This window comes from Populus nigra, chromosome 8 (genome assembly GCF_951802175.1).
Source record: "Populus nigra chromosome 8, ddPopNigr1.1, whole genome shotgun sequence".
Classification (NCBI taxonomy): Eukaryota; Viridiplantae; Streptophyta; class Magnoliopsida; order Malpighiales; family Salicaceae; genus Populus; species Populus nigra.
The window spans coordinates 9,069,133-9,086,933 of NC_084859.1; the positions used below are offsets into that span (position 1 = coordinate 9,069,133).

Genomic DNA, 17,801 nt, shown 5'->3' on the forward strand with positions numbered 1-17,801 from the left:
AAAGAGAAACTAAACAATTTGATATCTTAAATGATGATAAATTATGTGCATTTATGTCATGACTTCACCCATCTCACTGTTTATTCTCTCTAGTTAACCTCTTAGTTTTTCTAACTAATCATCATTTTTAAATAAGATTAGTATTTATGAGCATAAGAAAATTTGATTTTAAGATGAAGAATAGTCATCTTTGTTATATGCTTCACAAATGAAATTTATCATTTACCGTCCCACTTTGATCCTTTGACATTTTTCTTGGATAATATACCAGATTGGGATCACCTCTCATACTAGGAGGAAAATTAAAAATTTATAGATAATTGAGAAATTTCTCCATACAAAAAGAAGTAAGAACATGTAAAAGGACAAGTGTTACAAAAAAAGTAAGAAAATGACCAACAGGTAAAAAGAAAAATGATTGAAAAAAAGAAGAAAGAAAGATGAATAAGTGATCCAAATCATCTTTAATGATTATGCAAAGCACAAAATCAAAGATAAAAATATCAATGACAACGCACGAAATGAAACTTGAAGAATTGAAATCAAAGTAAGATCAATCATCAAATGCAAAATTAAGGTGGAAAGCCTAAAAGTTTTCTACAAATGAATAAGTGATCCTCTGTTTTCAAACCCTTAAACACTTTTTTAGTCTTATATATATATAACCTTCATAATCAAGAACCTTAGCATGTGTTATATGCTTTTAAAAGTCTTTTCTAATAAAAAAAATAATTTGGTTTGTGCTTTTAAGTTTCAGTCTCAAAAGAGAGAAAAAGTATTTTCAAACAAAACATGACATGTTTATGTGTAGCATGAGAAATTTATATAAAGTAAAATAATTTTTTTTTTCTAAAAGTCAAAACTCTCCTATGTGAATCTAATTTTTCTTTCAAAATAAACTTCTAGTTGTCAGGAATCTATATGAGCCATTCAAAAAATAAAATAAAATGGGATAATCATTTTCTTTATAATCCCAGTCAACCTCTCATCACATGCCAATAAAAACATCTAAAATCGCATTGAAATGATATGTTTTGACTTTTAACCTATAAATCTTAATTTCTATGTGATTAGGATACCTTGAAATTCATATCTTAATGACTTCGTTCCAATAATTGGAGTTGAAGATTGAGAGAGTAAAAAAGAGAGAAAATCAATAGTTGTCGTAATAAATAACTGAATTAAAAGAGATAAAAAGATGATGACAACCATTCCAATTAACTTAAAAAGGTGAAGAGAGGAACACAATTGTTTTGTTAATATCTAAATATTTATGATTTTAGTTTTCATAAATATAAGTCAATGATTTTTTTTATTACAAACTTAACATTGAGTTGGTAAATGTTAATTTTTTTTATGAATAAGTTACTCAATTAATTATGACATTACATTTTTGGAATACCAAATATCACAAACTATAAATCATAAATTATTAATGATATTTTTTTATATGATCGTAATAACTCTATTAAAGTATATAATAGTAACTACAAATTATAATAATTACAGATAACAATCCTTGTCTCACAAGTTAGATAATTTAAAATATATTATTTAAGAAAATATGTATAGTAAAATACAATATTTAAAAAAAAGGATAAAATATGACATTTAAAATAATATTTTATAGTTTTTTCTTTTTCTTCTTCTTCTTTTCTTATTATTATTTTAAGAGTTTTTTTTTCTAAAACTAACACCGTTCGAGAAGACATTTGACAAAGTAGGACATATAAAAAATATTTTGGAAAATAGCACATCTAAAAATAAATTGGTTTTTAAATAAATTTTTTATTTAATCAATTATTTTTAAAAAAATATTGAAAAAATCAATCAAATTCTTCAACAAAAGTTTGTAATTAAGAATCCCAATCTAGCTAACTGTTTTTTCATGATTAGTTTTATTTAAAAAAAATATAAAAATGTATTTTTTAAATTAAAAAAATTGGTTTAATACAAAATCTATTTAAACACTAGTTTATTCTTTTCTATAAATAAAACGCATGTATAAGTTTTCTATTTTTTTATAAAATCTATTTAGAAAATATATCTCTTTTTATTTATTAAATTAAAAAAATATATTTTGAGAGAAAACACAATTTGTAAGAGCATTTTCTCAACAAAAAAATGTTGTTGTTGGAAAAACACTTTGCTTAACTACATTTTCTCATGGCTGTGCTATTCTTAATTTTTTTTTCAATGTTACTTTTTTATTTTTTTGAAAAGTCTCTAGTTTTTTTTAAAAGAAACTTTTATTTTGAAATGAGTATTAAGATTAGTTATATAAACTCCTGTGTAGAAGTAGGATCAGAGGTAGTATGACCTTAACAAGTAATGAAAGCTTGAGATAAAAATAAAATAATAAATGAATAAAATAATAAAATATGTGACGTGAAATAGAATGGATGATCTCCGTAGATAAATTTATAGATAATGATGAAATTGAAGGGATTAAAAGTTATAACGGTGGCGAAACCGGTGACGAGTTTCGATCCCAACAAATTAGTGTGGTAATAAAGGATAAGCTATAAGAAAAAAATAATACAATAAAAAGGTAAGAGTGATGGCACAAGCACCAACTAAATATCGGTAACATTACCGTGAAACGGTATTAAGCCCAATAAAGAAATAAAAATGGAAAATATAAAATAAATATATCTTGAAATGATAAAATGGTCCCTAGATTTTAGGGGAACAAATTAAATGATTTTTATAAGTATTAAATAAGAAAATTTGGATTTTTGATGAAAATTCACATACCAATCATTTTTATGCCATTGCATGTAATTTTCAATTTGACCATTAGATTGAGCTGAGAATTTGCGTGGGGTCTTCTAACTTGTTTTTTTACATTGGTTTAAAATTTCATATTTAATCTGAGGTCAGAAAGACATATAATGAACTGCAGTAAAATCAGGCAATTAAAGTAAAAAAAAAAAACATTAAACATAAAAGAGTGGAAAAATTATAAATTTGGATAAAATCAGCCTATAAATAGGTTGTTTCCAATAGCCATGAATGGCTAGAGAAAGAGAGCTTCTCTCCATCAATATTCCTCAAATGTTTTTTGAACAATTCACCAAAAAAAGGTAGGTGAAGGGAAATTATGGAAGAAAAGAGAAAAGGGAGGGATCATTGAGTTATTGTTTGAGAGATTTTAGAGAGATAAAGTGGTGGAAGGAGAGAGAAAGTTGAAGGGAAGAAGAAGAACAAAATAAAACTTGGATTTCCTTACATCAAACTTATTGATTGGTTGCGAAAAAAAGGTAAGGAACCTTTACTAGTGTTTGATTGAAGTTTTTAGCATGATTGTAACCATTTTATGGAAGATGCACATTATAGAACATGAGGTTTTGTATGTTGGGTAGCATAAAAAGATGATTTTTGGTTAGAATCATGTTTTTAGGTGTAAATAAATGTTGTGGTAATTGTGAAGAAAATTGAAGAAAAATATGTATTGACCAACACTAATATGGGGTAGGGGGTTTGAATTTGTTTATTGAATTGGAATGAACTTTGTATTTAATTGTGTTTTATAATTCATCTAATTAATGGGTGTGAAGTTAATTGCATGGGAAATTAAAAAAGAACCTATATTTTTTTGGCACAGTGTTCCTATACTAAAAAAGATGAAGATAGACTTTTTCGACTTAGTTATTATAAAGACTAGATTACATCAAGTTAGGAAAAGTGTAATAGGGTTGGGTATGTGTTCAATTGCAAAGGGTTTGCGAAAAAAATCATGTATTCCTTATAAAGGATATTTGACCAAAATAAAATAGGTAAGGGAGAAATAAAATTTTATGGGGCTGAAAATTAAGTAAACTAATGAAGTTTGATGTGTAAATGATAATGAAGAGGGACTATTATGATATCCTAAATTTTATTGAAAACAGGGGTTGTTTTGACAACCATAATATGTCAAATGAAAGCTATTTTGGTAGCTTATAAATATCAAAATTAGAACTTGAAAACAATAAAATTTTATGTTTGTTACTCATGAAAGTTATAGATATAAATGCTAACTTTTAAATGAAACTGGTCTTGATTAATTTATTGTTACATAACTCCAGATATGAGCTAAAAATAAAAAAAATGTCTAAACTAAACTAATTCCTAGACATCCTTTTGATGCTACTGTAATTATTGATTTTGAACTTGAAAATGATGAAATTTGAAGTTAGTTTCATATGAAAATTGTAAATATAGATGTTAGCTTTCCAAGAAAATTAGAATCTTATGAAAATTGTAGATATGGATATCAGCTTTCTAAAAAAACTAGCCTTGGTTAATTCAAAATTATATAATTCTAGATATAAGTTAGATGCGAACCTCTTGTTCATGTGGTCAAGTAACCCCCAACAAAGTAGATAACAACCTGAAAATAAAAAAATTAGGTTTGATAAAACCTTGACCCAAAGGTAACCTTGTACTTAAAAACCAAAAATATTGGAAAAAAACTTGGACCTAGAGATAACCTTGTATCTAAGAACCCTAAATATGCAAATAACACCATAAAACCAGTTAATTTTTTGATAAGTTAGTGTACGATATTTGTTCCTACAAAGAAAGATTGTTTTGCCACAAACAAACAAAAAAAAAATTCACATTTATTCTACAACTTGCTGCTGAAATTTGCAACTAAAAAAGCATAAAATAGTCTCATCTAACTAACCCTAATGAACTCCTTTTGAGTTGCAAGCTAATGAGCCTAAACTAGTAATCAACTAACATAAGTCCAATAATAAAATAAACCCCTAAACAATGTCTAATAAGCCAGAACAAATCCAAATTTAAAATAATTATTCATCTTTAAATAAATAAATAATATAATATAATAAAAAAAGTCTTTATGTCAAAATTTCTCCGTATAACTCGAATCTCCAATTTCTGCATATTCTTGATAGATTTTCAGTCCTAACTTTAAATACATCGTTCTGTCTTGCTTGGATGAATTAATAGACCTACCATATATAGTTGGAAAGTTTGAGATATCTAGTTTCTAGAACAACTCAAAGCACAGAAAAATTTCACTTATAGCTCTAGATATGTCCCAGACAGTACATAAAGGTTTAGTTTGACAAATTTGACAAGATTTGTCTAGTAACTTCAATAATATAAAATAATATGTTCCCGAGATCCATTAATCTGAAAATTTACCACAATATATTTTCATGTGTTTAGTACCTCCTTATGCAATTTCAACTTGTTTCGATGTGCAGTTTTAGAGATATGTTTGATATCGCAAAACTAACCAGCAGACATTTTAAGGCCAAATTCAAACATGACTTGTTCATATCTGAGCTAGACATTAAGTAAGGGTCAAAATTGAACTAACTCTTAGTTAGATTTCATGTGATAATGTAATGATTGATTTTGATGTTAAAAACGACAAAAATAGGTTAAATATACTTGATATCGCAAAACTAGCCAGCATATATTTTAAAGATAAATTCGAACATGACTTGTTGTATTTGAGCTAAACATTAAGTAAAGGTCAAAACTAAACCAACCCCTAGGTAGATTTCAGGTGATATTGTAGATTTTGATGTTGAAAATGACAGAAATAGGAGCTTCTTTCTTCACCAAAGTTTTAGCTTTATATTTTAGATTTCTAAAAAAATAAACCACACCCAAAACCAAGTTTTACAACTTCGATTATGATTATAATACCAAACAGTGTTTTGGGTTGGTTAGAATAAACCAACCAAGACTTGCAAATTTCTAATGCTTGCTTGGAATTGTTGTTAAATTGAGGGTCTTAACATCTAAAACTATAAGAATGAGTATGAACATGACAAAATGTACATGGGTATGGGATGCTGATGTTGACTGCATTGTTGATAATGATTATGTTCCTGATAGTACAGGGGAAGCTGCGAGGACAGGACAACAATATAGAGCAACAACATGTGCACATACTTAAGGCAGGTGTTTGACACCTATATTATGTAGGTAATAGAATTTTATAATTGCTAGTTTGATTTTTATGAGTTTTGATTTATGTATTAAGAATGTTGAATAAAAAGAAAAGAAAAATAAGGTGAAAATGATTTGATTAGTTGTTCATGCAATGGAAGCTAATGATGTCAGCTAGGATGACATCGACATTAACCCTATAAAAAGAGGAAATGAACTTGATTAGTTATCTAGGTGATGAAAGCTAAATGAGGTAACATTAATATCAACATTAAGTTGAACTTGATTAGTTGTCCAAGTGATGGAAACTAATGATATCAATAGGGTAACATTGATATCAACATTGACATGAACTTGATTAGCTTTCTAGGTGATGGAAACTAATTATATCAATGGGGTAACATTGATATTGGTATTGACTTGAACTTGATTAACTATTCTAAATAAGAGAAGCTAATGATATCAATGTGGCTACCTTGGTATCAGTATTATCTTGGATTGATTAGTCATTCCAGAATGGAGGTTAATGATACCATTGTGGTGGAATTGGTATCGACATTTCTTGGAAAAATAATAATATCATATTGGACATGATTAATCATTCCAGTGGATAACAGCTAATGATACAAATGTAATTATATTGGTATCAACATTGACTTGAAAGAAATACATTAGTTAAACTTGATTAGTCATCCAAGGCATTGAAGACTAATGATATCAGTGTGACTGATATTGGCATCAATTTGATTAGTCGTCCATATATATAAGGCTAATAATATCAGCTCAATTAATATTGACATTGTTGTATTATTCAAATGGGTGAAGGCTAAAGGCTTTCTCAAGCAAAAATTTGGAATAAACACTGAGGAACTAAGAAAATATATCTAATTACGATGTGATGTGGAGTTCGAAAAGGTATCTTAATGGAATGAATTTAATGGACTTAGTCACAATGTTAATAAGGTTGGTTTGACAACTTAAGGTGATATAAAGGTATCTTAATGGAGTGAATTTGGGACAACATTAGGGGGTGTTTGAAGAGCTGTTTTGATAGCATATAACATGAAATTGAAGGTTGTTTTAAGACAACAATGAAGGGTATTTCAAAGGCTACAATGATGTCGTATGCAAGATTTATTTTGGGGCTATTTTGATAATGAAAACACAGTATATTAAGGGACTGTTAAGATAGTTCCAAGATAATATGATGGCAATCAAAAATGATAATCTATCTTGACATGATATGAGAGATAATGTCACCAAAAAATTAACACAAGTAATGAATCTTCTAGTAATGTTCAGGGAACAAGCCTTATGATGGCCATAGGTGTAAGGCTTGACTTTATGTATATAATAATATACTTCAAATTATCATAACACATAAGAATAGACAATAAGTATGTTGATATGGTTCATATGCATGGATAAGTTGACAATAATATCAAGGATGTGGAAATGAGAACCAAGGTAAAGAATTGAGCAAAAGAAAAGAAAGACTAGTGACTTGGGTAAAGGCTATAGAGAAAAAAGAGATTGCTAGGGTATGATAGAAACGACTAAGGCGAGCTTACGAAGTGAAACTTGTATATTGTGAGAATACTAAATTGCGAGGTGAGAATAATATCATTATAATTTTAAATGAGTAATAATTGCCAGGATGGTTTTGCCAGGGAATGGACAATTTATCGGGCAGCCGGTAGCTGTATCCTCCTCCCCCAGTCAATCTCTCGTCAAAGCATCTCATGATGACCCTAAGGGACCTAGTGGATGTCAAATTGTTAATAATTAACCTTTGTGTACAATGAAAATGACTGATGATCCAAAACGGCAGTACTTTATTTGTCCATTTCTTATTTATTGTCGTCCGATCTCTCTTACCCTCTGGGCTCCTCAGAGGACCATCTTTTGTTTTTTTGTCGCATGAAGCGGAAGGAAAAGGACAAAAGAAATTAACACTCACATGCAGGCCAGATCAAATTGTGCTTGTGGGCACACATCCCCATGCTTTAGACTCCTCAATCATTCATCTTCAATAATTGCCTCGCTGTGTGACCTCACATTGTACTATATAAACACTCTTCCATGGCCCCAACTTTAGAGAGAAGCCTTTTCGAAAATGTGGAACCGCCTCCCATCGGATCTCCTTGCTAACATCTTCTCCTTCCTCTCTCCGGACTCCTTGGCACGTGCCAAGACAGCATGCCGGTACTGGCGCACGTGTGCCAATTCATACCCATTGAGCACCGCCGCATCAATGGTCCGGCACCACCAAGCATGGTTTGTAGCTCTGCCCACACGCAGTCGTGGGCTATGTTGCTATCTTCACAATCCAAATATCGACAAGTGGCACGTCTTATCTCTCGATTTTCAACCCCACCCGACCCGACCCATTGCCCCGATAGGGAGCCTAATCCTTTCAAGACCCACAGATTCTACAACTCTCCAATTAGCTATAAGCAACCCTTTCACTAAGGAATTCAGGTGCCTTCCAATGCTGAAGATTGCAAGGACTAATCCAGCTGTTGGAGTTGTGATCTTAGGCCCAGCCCAACACGGCCCATCTTTACATTTTCGAGTCTATGTAGCAGGAGGGATGTCCGAAGCTCCACGTGGAGCTGCCACGTATGAGCCCACAATGGAAGTGTACGACTCGGAGGATGACGCGTGGAGAATTGTGGGGTCAGTGCCAGTGGAATTTGCGGTGAGGCTAACGGTCTGGACCCCTAATGAGAGTGTCTATTCTAAAGGGGTGCTATATTGGATGACCTCGGCCCGGGCTTATAGCATAATGGGCTTTGAGATTAGGTCCAATAAATGGCAGGAATTGAGTGTGCACATAGCAGATAAGCTTGAATTTGCCACATTAGCTCAGCTTAATGGGAGGCTGACACTTGTCGGTGGCACGAGTTGTGGCGATGCCTGTGTGTGGGAGCTGGATGAAAGACACGCGTGGTGTTTAAAAGAGAAGATGCCAGTTGAATTGACAAGGAAACTTTTAGGGGGTAAGGCGAGCTGGGCTGCAACTAAATGTGTAAGGGGTGATGGGGCTTTATGTTTGTACAGAGACCTTGGTTCAGGAATGGCGGTGTGGAGAGAGGTTGGCGAGAGAGGTAGATGGGAATGGTTCTGGGTAGAGGGGTGTTGTTCAATAAAAGGCAAACGAGTACAAAACTTGCCGATCAAAGGTGTTCTGATTCCTCCCAATCTTGCTCCTTCTTGTGCGTTCTCCAAGCAAAGATGATGAGGCATTGTGCGGATGTGCTGTGAATCTTGCAGCAGCGTAGCAGTAGGGCCTTCGCCAGGGCCTTGTCCCTCTTTCATTTGCAATGTAATATATATATTAACAGTTGAGTGGTAATTGGTTTTTGAATCGTGAATTCTATGCGAAAGGAATAATTCTCTTTTGAGAACAAAGGGTTCGCGAGCTCGGGGTATTTGCACTGAGGTTCCTCGCCTTTGAAATTTATTAACCAAATATATTATTTGTACTAAAAATTGTAATTTCTCCATTTACGAGGAATCTGCTTCTCATGGTGTAAGTGTTCCGAGCAAGATATGGTACTGTAGTTGTAAGAGTCACAGCTAATGTTCCAATGGGTTTTGCATGCTGAGTGTCTTCAGGTGACAGATATATTAGAGCCTGCCGTAGTTTCTGTCACAGCAAGGAAAAATAGGCCACCCAAGGTGCTGAAAGAAGTTGAAAATGCAATTTCCAAGCTTTAAAGAAACACTTTGTTGATACACTAGAATTTGCAGGCAATGTAAGTGTATTTGGTAAGGAAGGGAGATCAGGACAGTCTTGTCTGAACAAAACATGAAAACTGTGAAAGTTTCAATTTACATTCGACACCCATTTCATGCTTCCTATACACATGACCATATAATGGCCAGACGATGGTAATGATAGATGATGGTGCGGCAAAAAGTGAAAGTGTGTCGAGCACAACCTTCATTCCAAGGAGTTCAAATCATTGGGCTTATAATCGGCAACTGCTTAATTTCTAGCTTGTGATTCCCTTTCATCTGAAGCCATTTATCACAAATCCATTTCCTTTAATATATCAAAATAACTCATAAACCTCGGGATATATAATTTAAACTGAACTTAATTTGCTTTACTTCATTAAATTAAATTAAATGAAAGCAAATATAAGATCCCAATATTTTTTTTTTAAAAAAAGGAAAGAAAGATGGATCCAAATCAAATGATGCCTTTTTACTTGCTACTCAAATTTTAAGACAGCAGCATTCCCTTACCGTAAATGCCAAGCAACCATTTCCATGGACATCTCTTTAAATTTTTAGAACACGTATTTTCTTTCTTTAGTGCTGTTGATTTAACGGCACCATAGCCTATTGGCTTACTCGTCACCACCCTCGAGTGACATTAACCGATGGAGAGTTATAATGCTATCATTGAGAAAAAGGACCGTATTGGAAAAAAGAAAGCATAAAAGGGATCACGCTAAGAACAAAAGAAGAGTACAGGTACCAAACGCTTATATATATATATATATATATATATATATATATATAACAACATTTTCCAGTTGAATCATCTCGACCGCCTATTTTGACGGATTGTCACAGTCACATAATGGACAAACCTACGTCGGAGAAGTAAGAGACTGTTCTCACAGTTCTGTCGCATATACGGTATGAATAATTCCCTAATAAACGTCTTTTGTTGATCTGTTAAGTACACCACTTGTTTCTTCAAGGTCAAACCTGCATGGTCTTCAGTTTCTTGATTTAGGAGCTGGGTTGGGTTTTTCTCTTTTACGGTATTTCACTTGTATCGGAGACTCTGCTGTTTTTGCCTTTCTACTCTTAGAGTGGATGTAGATCATCTGCACTGAAGTGCGTTTTTCCTTTCTGTGAATAATGTTTGTTTAACACGTTGGAGAAAATGTTTGTTAATGAATGAGTAGGTGGTGATAATTGAATTTAAAGTGGAAAAACATAGGAGGTTTAAAGGGGAGTTTGTGTATTTGATAGGCAATGGATTATGGTTTCTGCTTAGCTTTTAACTTGATTGAATTCTCTAATTCCAAGCGCATCTTTTGTGGAACTGTGAACTCTTATTGCTAGTTTCTTTCCTTCGTGTTTAATCTGTTGGATCAGCCAGCATAAGAAATTTCATTGATATAATTAACCTGGCAAGTTTTGCTCATCAAATTTGTTTCTGGAGTTGAATTTTTTTTCTCTTTTGGTTAAATTAGTAGAGTTTATTTTCAAAACTCCGTGGACAAGATATGGATTTTCTTGGAGTATCCTGAAACTGCCCTCTTGTATGTTGTGAGAATTCCCTGAATCTTGAATTTTTAACTCATTGTCCAATTTGGCTAGATTGGGTTGGTGCTGTTGCTGGTTCAACTTCTATTTGCCGGGGACTGCAACAATCCAGTTTCTTCCTCCTAAATGAGGAGAATTCTACATCTTACCCTGGATCAGTTGGGGTTTTGTATCAAACATGACTAGAGGTTTGGGGACATTTATACTGTATAAATTATACAGTGGAAGAATATTGGGAATACGCATGCTCTGTCTTTCTGAGTAGCAATGGAAGCTTTGCAAGTTATTTCTTCTGCAACAGAAATAATCTCAAGTATGGTAGGGGTTGTCAGTGCATTAGATCAGGCTTCTAGGAATCTTGATGAAGCTCCTAAGAAAATCCGAATGCTAGAGGAATTTGTCTATGATCTTGAGAACTTGACGCGTCAAATTAAGCAAAAACATGTCTACAAGCTTCATAACCCCCAGTTAGATCACCAAATCCAAAGCTTGAATGTGCTGATAGAACGAATGCATCCAAACATTATGAAGGCAAGAAGGATTGTGTCAAGAAGTAGGGTAAAGAATTTGGCCAAGGTCGTGTGGAGTTCTATGGCGGGAGACCCTCTTAGCAAACTGATAAATACCATTAGAGATGATTTGAATTGGTGGTTTGAGTCTCAAAGGTTTGCCCAACATGTTCAGATGGTGATAGAATCAACAGCACAGGATGTCCCAGTTCGATTGAAAATAAAGGTTGAATTAGGATGGCCAATTTCTAGTAAATGCCACTTTGTGAGAAACTTATTGGAACAAGAAGTTTCTCATCGGGTTCTTCTAATTGTTGGGTTATCGGGCATCGGAAAGTCATGCTTGGCTCGACAAGTAGCTTCTAACCCTCCTACTAAGTTTGTGGATGGAGCAGTTGAACTTGGATTTGGCCAATGGTGTAGTAGAAATGCTTGCAATGGAAATAAGGATGAATACCAGAGACGTCTTGCAAGAAAAATCTCTAAATTTCTGGTGCAAATTGGATTTTGGAAGAAGATTAGAGATGAAGATAATGGAGATCTTGAATATGTTTGCTGTATTCTTCAAGAAGCACTGTATGGAAAGAGCATTCTCATACTTCTTGATGATGTGTGGGAGCAGGATATAGTTGAGCGGTTTGCACGGCTGTATGATAATGATTGCAAGTATTTAGTGACGACAAGAAATGAAGCTGTCTGTGAAATAACAGAAGCCGAGAAGGTTGAGTTGAGCAAAGATGACACAAGGGAGATAAGCAAGGCAATCCTTCAATACCACAGTCTACTTAGCGTGGAAGAACTACCGGTACGAGTCAAATAAACCCTCTTTCCTTTTTTTTCCTTTTTTTTTTCCTTTCTTGTAAATTTTTCTAAGTGGTTCGAATTTAATTTTTCTTTCCATATCTCCCAGTTTTTTCTCCTACTCAGTTTTATTGTGCATTGCCTGTTTATTTTCTTTTAAAATACTCTAAAGATCTGTTTCAGTTTTTACATGATAAGTTTGTCATCTGTGAGATTCTCTTTGGATTTTCATTCAGGATTACAAACCACTGAAGAAATGATGTTAACCTCTCTAATGAATCTCTGTCCACACATTTTTCTCTAGCATAGGTCCAATGTCACAATTTCATTGTGGATACAATAAGAACTTGCACACTTGCATGCTGTAACTCTTGAAGATGGGAATTACAGCATTTTGTGTTCTTGTTTCTGATGAAATATTTTTTTTCTGCATGTGCAAGCGAGACAACTTTGTATCTGTGCAAATTTTCAAGTGCATTACTATCGAACTTCTAGTACAATTCTCATTTTGAGTGATGCTAATGTAGCTGTGAGCCTCATTGATTTCTGCTAAAAGATTTTTGACACGCACACACATACATATATGGACTGCATCCTTGTGTTGGCATATAAGTTATATGCAACATCCAAGTAGAAATTAACTAGGCATAAAAAGTGGTGTCACGTTGCTGATTTCATTCATAAATTCTTGGATCTTTCTTTTTATTTTTTCTTCTTTATTTGGCAGGGCGTAGCAGAGACCTTGCTTGAACGCTGTGGCCACCACCCTCTGACAGTTGCTGTTATGGGTAAAGCTCTTAGGAAAGAAGTAAGAGCTGAGAAGTGGGAAAAGGCCATCACAAACTTATCAACCTTTGCCACATGTGCACCTGGTCCTGTCTCATATGTAAATGAAAAGGAAGCTGAGAGCACCTTAACTATTTTTGGGTCATTTGAGTTCAGTCTGGAAGCTATGCCTAGAGATTCTAAAAGGCTCTTTATAGCTCTAGCTTCCCTTTCATGGGCAGCACCTGTACCGGAAGCTTGTCTGGAGGCTGTTTGGTCTGTTCTTGGGGAGGAGAGATTGTTCCCTCTTATTGTCTGCAAGCTTGTTGAAGGTTCTTTGCTGATTAAAACGGAGATGGATCCCTTGTACCTAGTTCACGACATGGTTTCTTTGTATCTAGATAGCAAGGCAGATGACTCTACTGAGATACTACTAAATGAATATTCACCGGAAGAGACTGCTATTATTTGTCCTTGGCTACTTATTTTTGGAAAAGAAAACGTCAAAAGGATTGCTGAAGAAAGGACGGAGTTTTTGTTTAATGTCTTGGAAGAAAAGCAGGTGGTAACTACCTTAGAAGCACTCATCCAAGCTTTAATGGCTAGCAAATCCATGTCTGAGCTCGAAGTTAGCAGGGAAAGGTTTAGTGGAATACTAGGCCCTAGGATTGCAGACTTGATCTTAACTGATTCTTTGAGTCTCATTGCAGTGACTACAGAAGCCATCACAAATATATTCAGTACGAGTGATTACTGCAATTATTTTCCTTCCCTTGAGACTACTGGCGCAATCAATAAGCTGGCAACAACACTGCAGGAATGTGAGGAGGACCCCATAACTCAAATCCATGTATTAATCGTCCTTGCAAAGCTCGCGGAATTTGGAAGCCTTGAGACAGTTGATAAGGTGCTCGAGAGCATTTCCTTTAACCAGCTAGCTGATTTGCTCTCCCCCAGTGCTGAGATATTGCATGAGAGCATGTTTACAGTGTTGAACTCTCTGACCAAAGCTGGAAAATCGAATGCTGTTGAGAGAATGTTCGCTTCTGGGATCGAGAAAAAACTTATTAAACTTCTTGAGAATGGATCTGAAGTTCTACAACACCATGCTATTGTCACACTGAAGGGATTTTACGAGGTTGCTTGCAATCCTGGAAGTGGTTCTCTTCATCCATCTAATCTAAATCTTCTGCCATGGCAAGTTAGGCTTCGTCTAGAAACTTTTGTTCTGTCAGATCAAACTGTTCCTCAGACGTCAAAGACACAATCTTTTGAAGATCTCATTTATAAGCTATCAGATGGGAATATAAAGCAGATATTGCAGGCAATGCAAGATCTCATACCAATTATTGAGAAGGCAGTAGATTCTAGAATCAGAGAAATGATTTTACAAAGTCCCCTAGTCAAAAGGCTATCAGAACTCCTGCAAAGTAGGCACTCAGAACAGAACTCAGTGAGATCTGAATCTGCCTTCTTACTGATGAAGCTAGCTTTGTCTGGTGGAGAACCTTGCATTACGAAATTTCTAGACCATGAAATTATCCCCGAGCTAGTTAAGATGATGCAATGCAATGTTGCGGAGCTGCAGGATTCAGGCTATACAGCACTGCACCAAATGCTTTATGGAAATGGTGGGATCCTTGTATTGCATAACATCTTTAAAACAGGTCTAGTGGATAGGATGGTTGAATCATTAGACAGAAAATCAATAAACACACGAGAAGTGAATGTTCATTGCATTTTGGATCTTGTTGAGCTAGGAAATAAATCCTGCTTAGAGAAAATGCTGTCATCACAGGTCGTGGAGAAGCTTGTAAGATTGGAAAAGGTCACCGGGGGATCTGGCGAAACAATTGTCAGATTTCTCGAAGGCATGGACAAATGCAAGGATCTGTCAATGATGGAGCGTAAGGTGATAAAGCAACAAGTGGTTAGGAAGGTCAGGGCCTCCTTGAAAGGGCATAAATTTGATTCTCAAATATTAGCATCAGTAGATGCTTGTATGTCCGAGCGTTCAAAAGGTTCCAGTAGTAGTGGTTGTGGTAGATACAGAAAGTAAGTAATCAGGTATGAGAGCAGATGAGTTTTTTTTTTTTTGTCCTTTTATATAGTTTACTCTTCATGCTGGCCTTGAATCAATACTTGTAAACATGTCATTTTGAAATTATGAATACGATTTATTTTTACTCAATAGAGAATAAGAGAATAGTATAAATTATTTATAATCTAATTGGCATAGATAACATCAAAGCTGAGGTAACATTTCTTGGCAGTGTAGCCAGGTTTGTCACAAACTTGACAATAAAGGGGTTCCCGATTGAACTGTTTCGTCCAGTGTGATAAGAGGTGAAGTTACTGGAACAATGATAGCTACCACGCCCCCTCCCTCGAAAACTACAATGGCCTGTAGGTGTGTTTGCAGTTTGCTGACGAGTAGACATATTTGCAGAGCCATCAATAATACTAGTTGAATTATTAGCTGCAATGTGAGACTCTGATGTTAAAAACAAGGAATAAAGTTCCTTAAAGTAACATTATCTTTTAAATTGAGATGACTTTTTTTTTTTTATATATATATATATATATATATATATATATATATATATATGTGGTACTATAATCTTGTTGATTATATAGTTACAAGTTTAAATTTCATTATTCGTATTTTAATTAATAAAAATGAAGCATAAGGTAGTGCAAGCTCATGCAAGTTTAAAGCTCAAAAGATTTTTATTTAGGAATTATGTTAGATAGTTAAAACTATTCTTGGAACATCATCTAATAGCTTAAATTTTTAGGTTGAGATAGTTATTTGACATGGTATCAGAGCCTTGATGATCAAACGATCACGAATTCAAATCTCATCACTCCCTTATTATCTCTTCTAATTAATATCTAATTAATAGCACTAGGTAGTGTGAGCCTATGCAGCCTAAAGGGTTTTCTCTTGGGAGGATGTGTTAGAAAATAATATAAATCATATCTTGGAACCTCACCTAACAAAAACTATTAGCCTGAAATAGTTCTTAATTTGACTCTCCTTCTGTTTTGTGAGTGCCAAGTTCACTTATCATTGTCATAGTAACAAACGACTGTCATAGTGAATACTGTAGAAAATGTTTGATAGGTTCCATCCTTCACTTGGCGCTGATACAATCTCTTTTTTTTAAAAAAAAAAAGAACATCAACTAATTGTAGACATTGTGTAGTGGAACTAGGGAAGAGCTCTCTGATTATCTAGTTTATCAATATTTTAGCTCTACAATGATCATTTTATGAACAAGCTATTAGATATTTGTATCTGTTTCTATGAATGGAAAGTGCATTAAGAGGAAAATAGTTTGAAAATTGTGTAAAATCAACTTGTAAAAAATAGTTTTGGTGAGAAACTATTAGGTTTCTCTGGATACAATCCAAAGTAGATAAAGGAAGACAATGACAACGAAAAGCCTATGCTTCAGGAGAGGTAGCTTTTAGCCCAAAGTCTTCCTTAATGAAAACTATCAAATTCACTTGGCTAATCGGTGAATATAATATCTTAAACTATTCAGCTTGTTACGTGAACCCAGATAATAGAGATCACACATTTTCTATTCTAACAATCTTGGTTCTCATAGTTGTGTTTATTTTTGCCCCAAACACGTCATGGTTTTTTATAGTGCTCTAGAGAACTTAGCCTTTTAATTTCTCGTAGAAGTGACCTCGTTTTGCACACTACCTCATTTTGCACTCACATACTCTTCTTCTTAAGAGTAGACTATAATACCCCACTTGAATTTCCCAAGTTATAAGAATTATTAAAAGCTTAGCTTATATTGGTTTTAGGTAGCACTTTTCATCATAGGAATGAGGTAAGAGTACCACTACTGAAATTAACATATGATTTAATTGTCTATTTGAACTTAGATTTTGAAATCTCCATTCAACTAGGCTGAGTTCCTATCATGGTAATTCTTTTAAATATAGTTTTTACTCCCATCTCCCTTAAAGATTTATCAATATGCTCTCTTGTTAAGTCTTTTGTAAGCGGATTTATAATATTATTCTTTAACTTCATATAACTAATAAAAATATTTTCATTTGCGAGCAATTATTTTATAGTATTGTGATTTTGACAAATGTGTCGAGACTTACCATTATACATACTATTTTATGCCTTACTAATTGCAAATAGGCTATCACAATGTATGCAAATAGCTGACATGGGTTCTAACCAACTTGGAATATCTTCTAAAAATTTTCAAAGCCACTTTATTTTCTCTCTAACTTTATCTAAAGCTATAAACTAAGATTTCATAGTGTATCTAGCTATGCAAGTTGTTTAAAGGATTTCTAAGAGACTATAACTTCTCTACTAGTAAAGTTAAATCCATTTATGGATTTTAAGTCATTTGGTATCGAATATCTAGTTAGCATCACTATACCCTTCAAGTATAACTCATATGGTGTCTTATCCAATATCTTGTAAGGCATTTTATTTAGAATCTAAGTAGAAGTCGCTCTTTGCCCCACACT

At 33.8% G+C, this 17,801-nt stretch overlaps 2 protein-coding genes across 3 annotated transcripts; both read left to right on the forward strand.

Annotated features, from left to right (window-relative positions):
* The first annotated feature begins 7,937 nt into the window (after nt 1-7,937).
* LOC133701124 (protein UNUSUAL FLORAL ORGANS-like) lies at nt 7,938-9,455 on the forward strand. Its single transcript, XM_062124940.1, has one exon. It carries the CDS (start codon nt 8,033-8,035, stop codon nt 9,155-9,157), a length of 1,125 nt encoding a protein of 374 aa, XP_061980924.1. The 5' UTR covers nt 7,938-8,032; the 3' UTR covers nt 9,158-9,455.
* Nucleotides 9,456-10,473: 1,018 nt separating this feature from the next.
* On the forward strand, nt 10,474-15,832 carry LOC133701043 (uncharacterized). Of its 2 annotated transcripts, XM_062124809.1 has the most exons (4): nt 10,474-10,572; nt 11,266-12,525; nt 13,249-15,353; nt 15,560-15,832. In XM_062124809.1, exons 2-3 carry the CDS (start codon nt 11,479-11,481, stop codon nt 15,343-15,345), a joined length of 3,144 nt encoding a protein of 1,047 aa, XP_061980793.1. In that variant the 5' UTR covers nt 10,474-10,572; nt 11,266-11,478; the 3' UTR covers nt 15,346-15,353; nt 15,560-15,832. The 2 variants fall into 2 exon arrangements, with proteins under 2 accessions (XP_061980793.1, XP_061980792.1); XM_062124808.1 differs by lacking the exon at nt 15,560-15,832 and having other exon boundaries at nt 13,249-15,516.
* Nucleotides 15,833-17,801: the final 1,969 nt, after the last annotated feature.

Excerpts from the sequence above, each read along its gene's own strand:
- LOC133701043 (XM_062124809.1), top strand. The coding sequence starts at position 11,479 with ATGGAAGCTTTGCAAGTTATTTCTTCTGCAACAGAAATAATCTCAAGT. Across the intron at positions 12,526-13,248 it reads TTAGCGTGGAAGAACTACCG|GGCGTAGCAGAGACCTTGCT; the intron begins GTACGAGTCAAA and ends TTTATTTGGCAG.
- LOC133701124 (XM_062124940.1), top strand. The coding sequence starts at position 8,033 with ATGTGGAACCGCCTCCCATCGGATCTCCTTGCTAACATCTTCTCCTTC.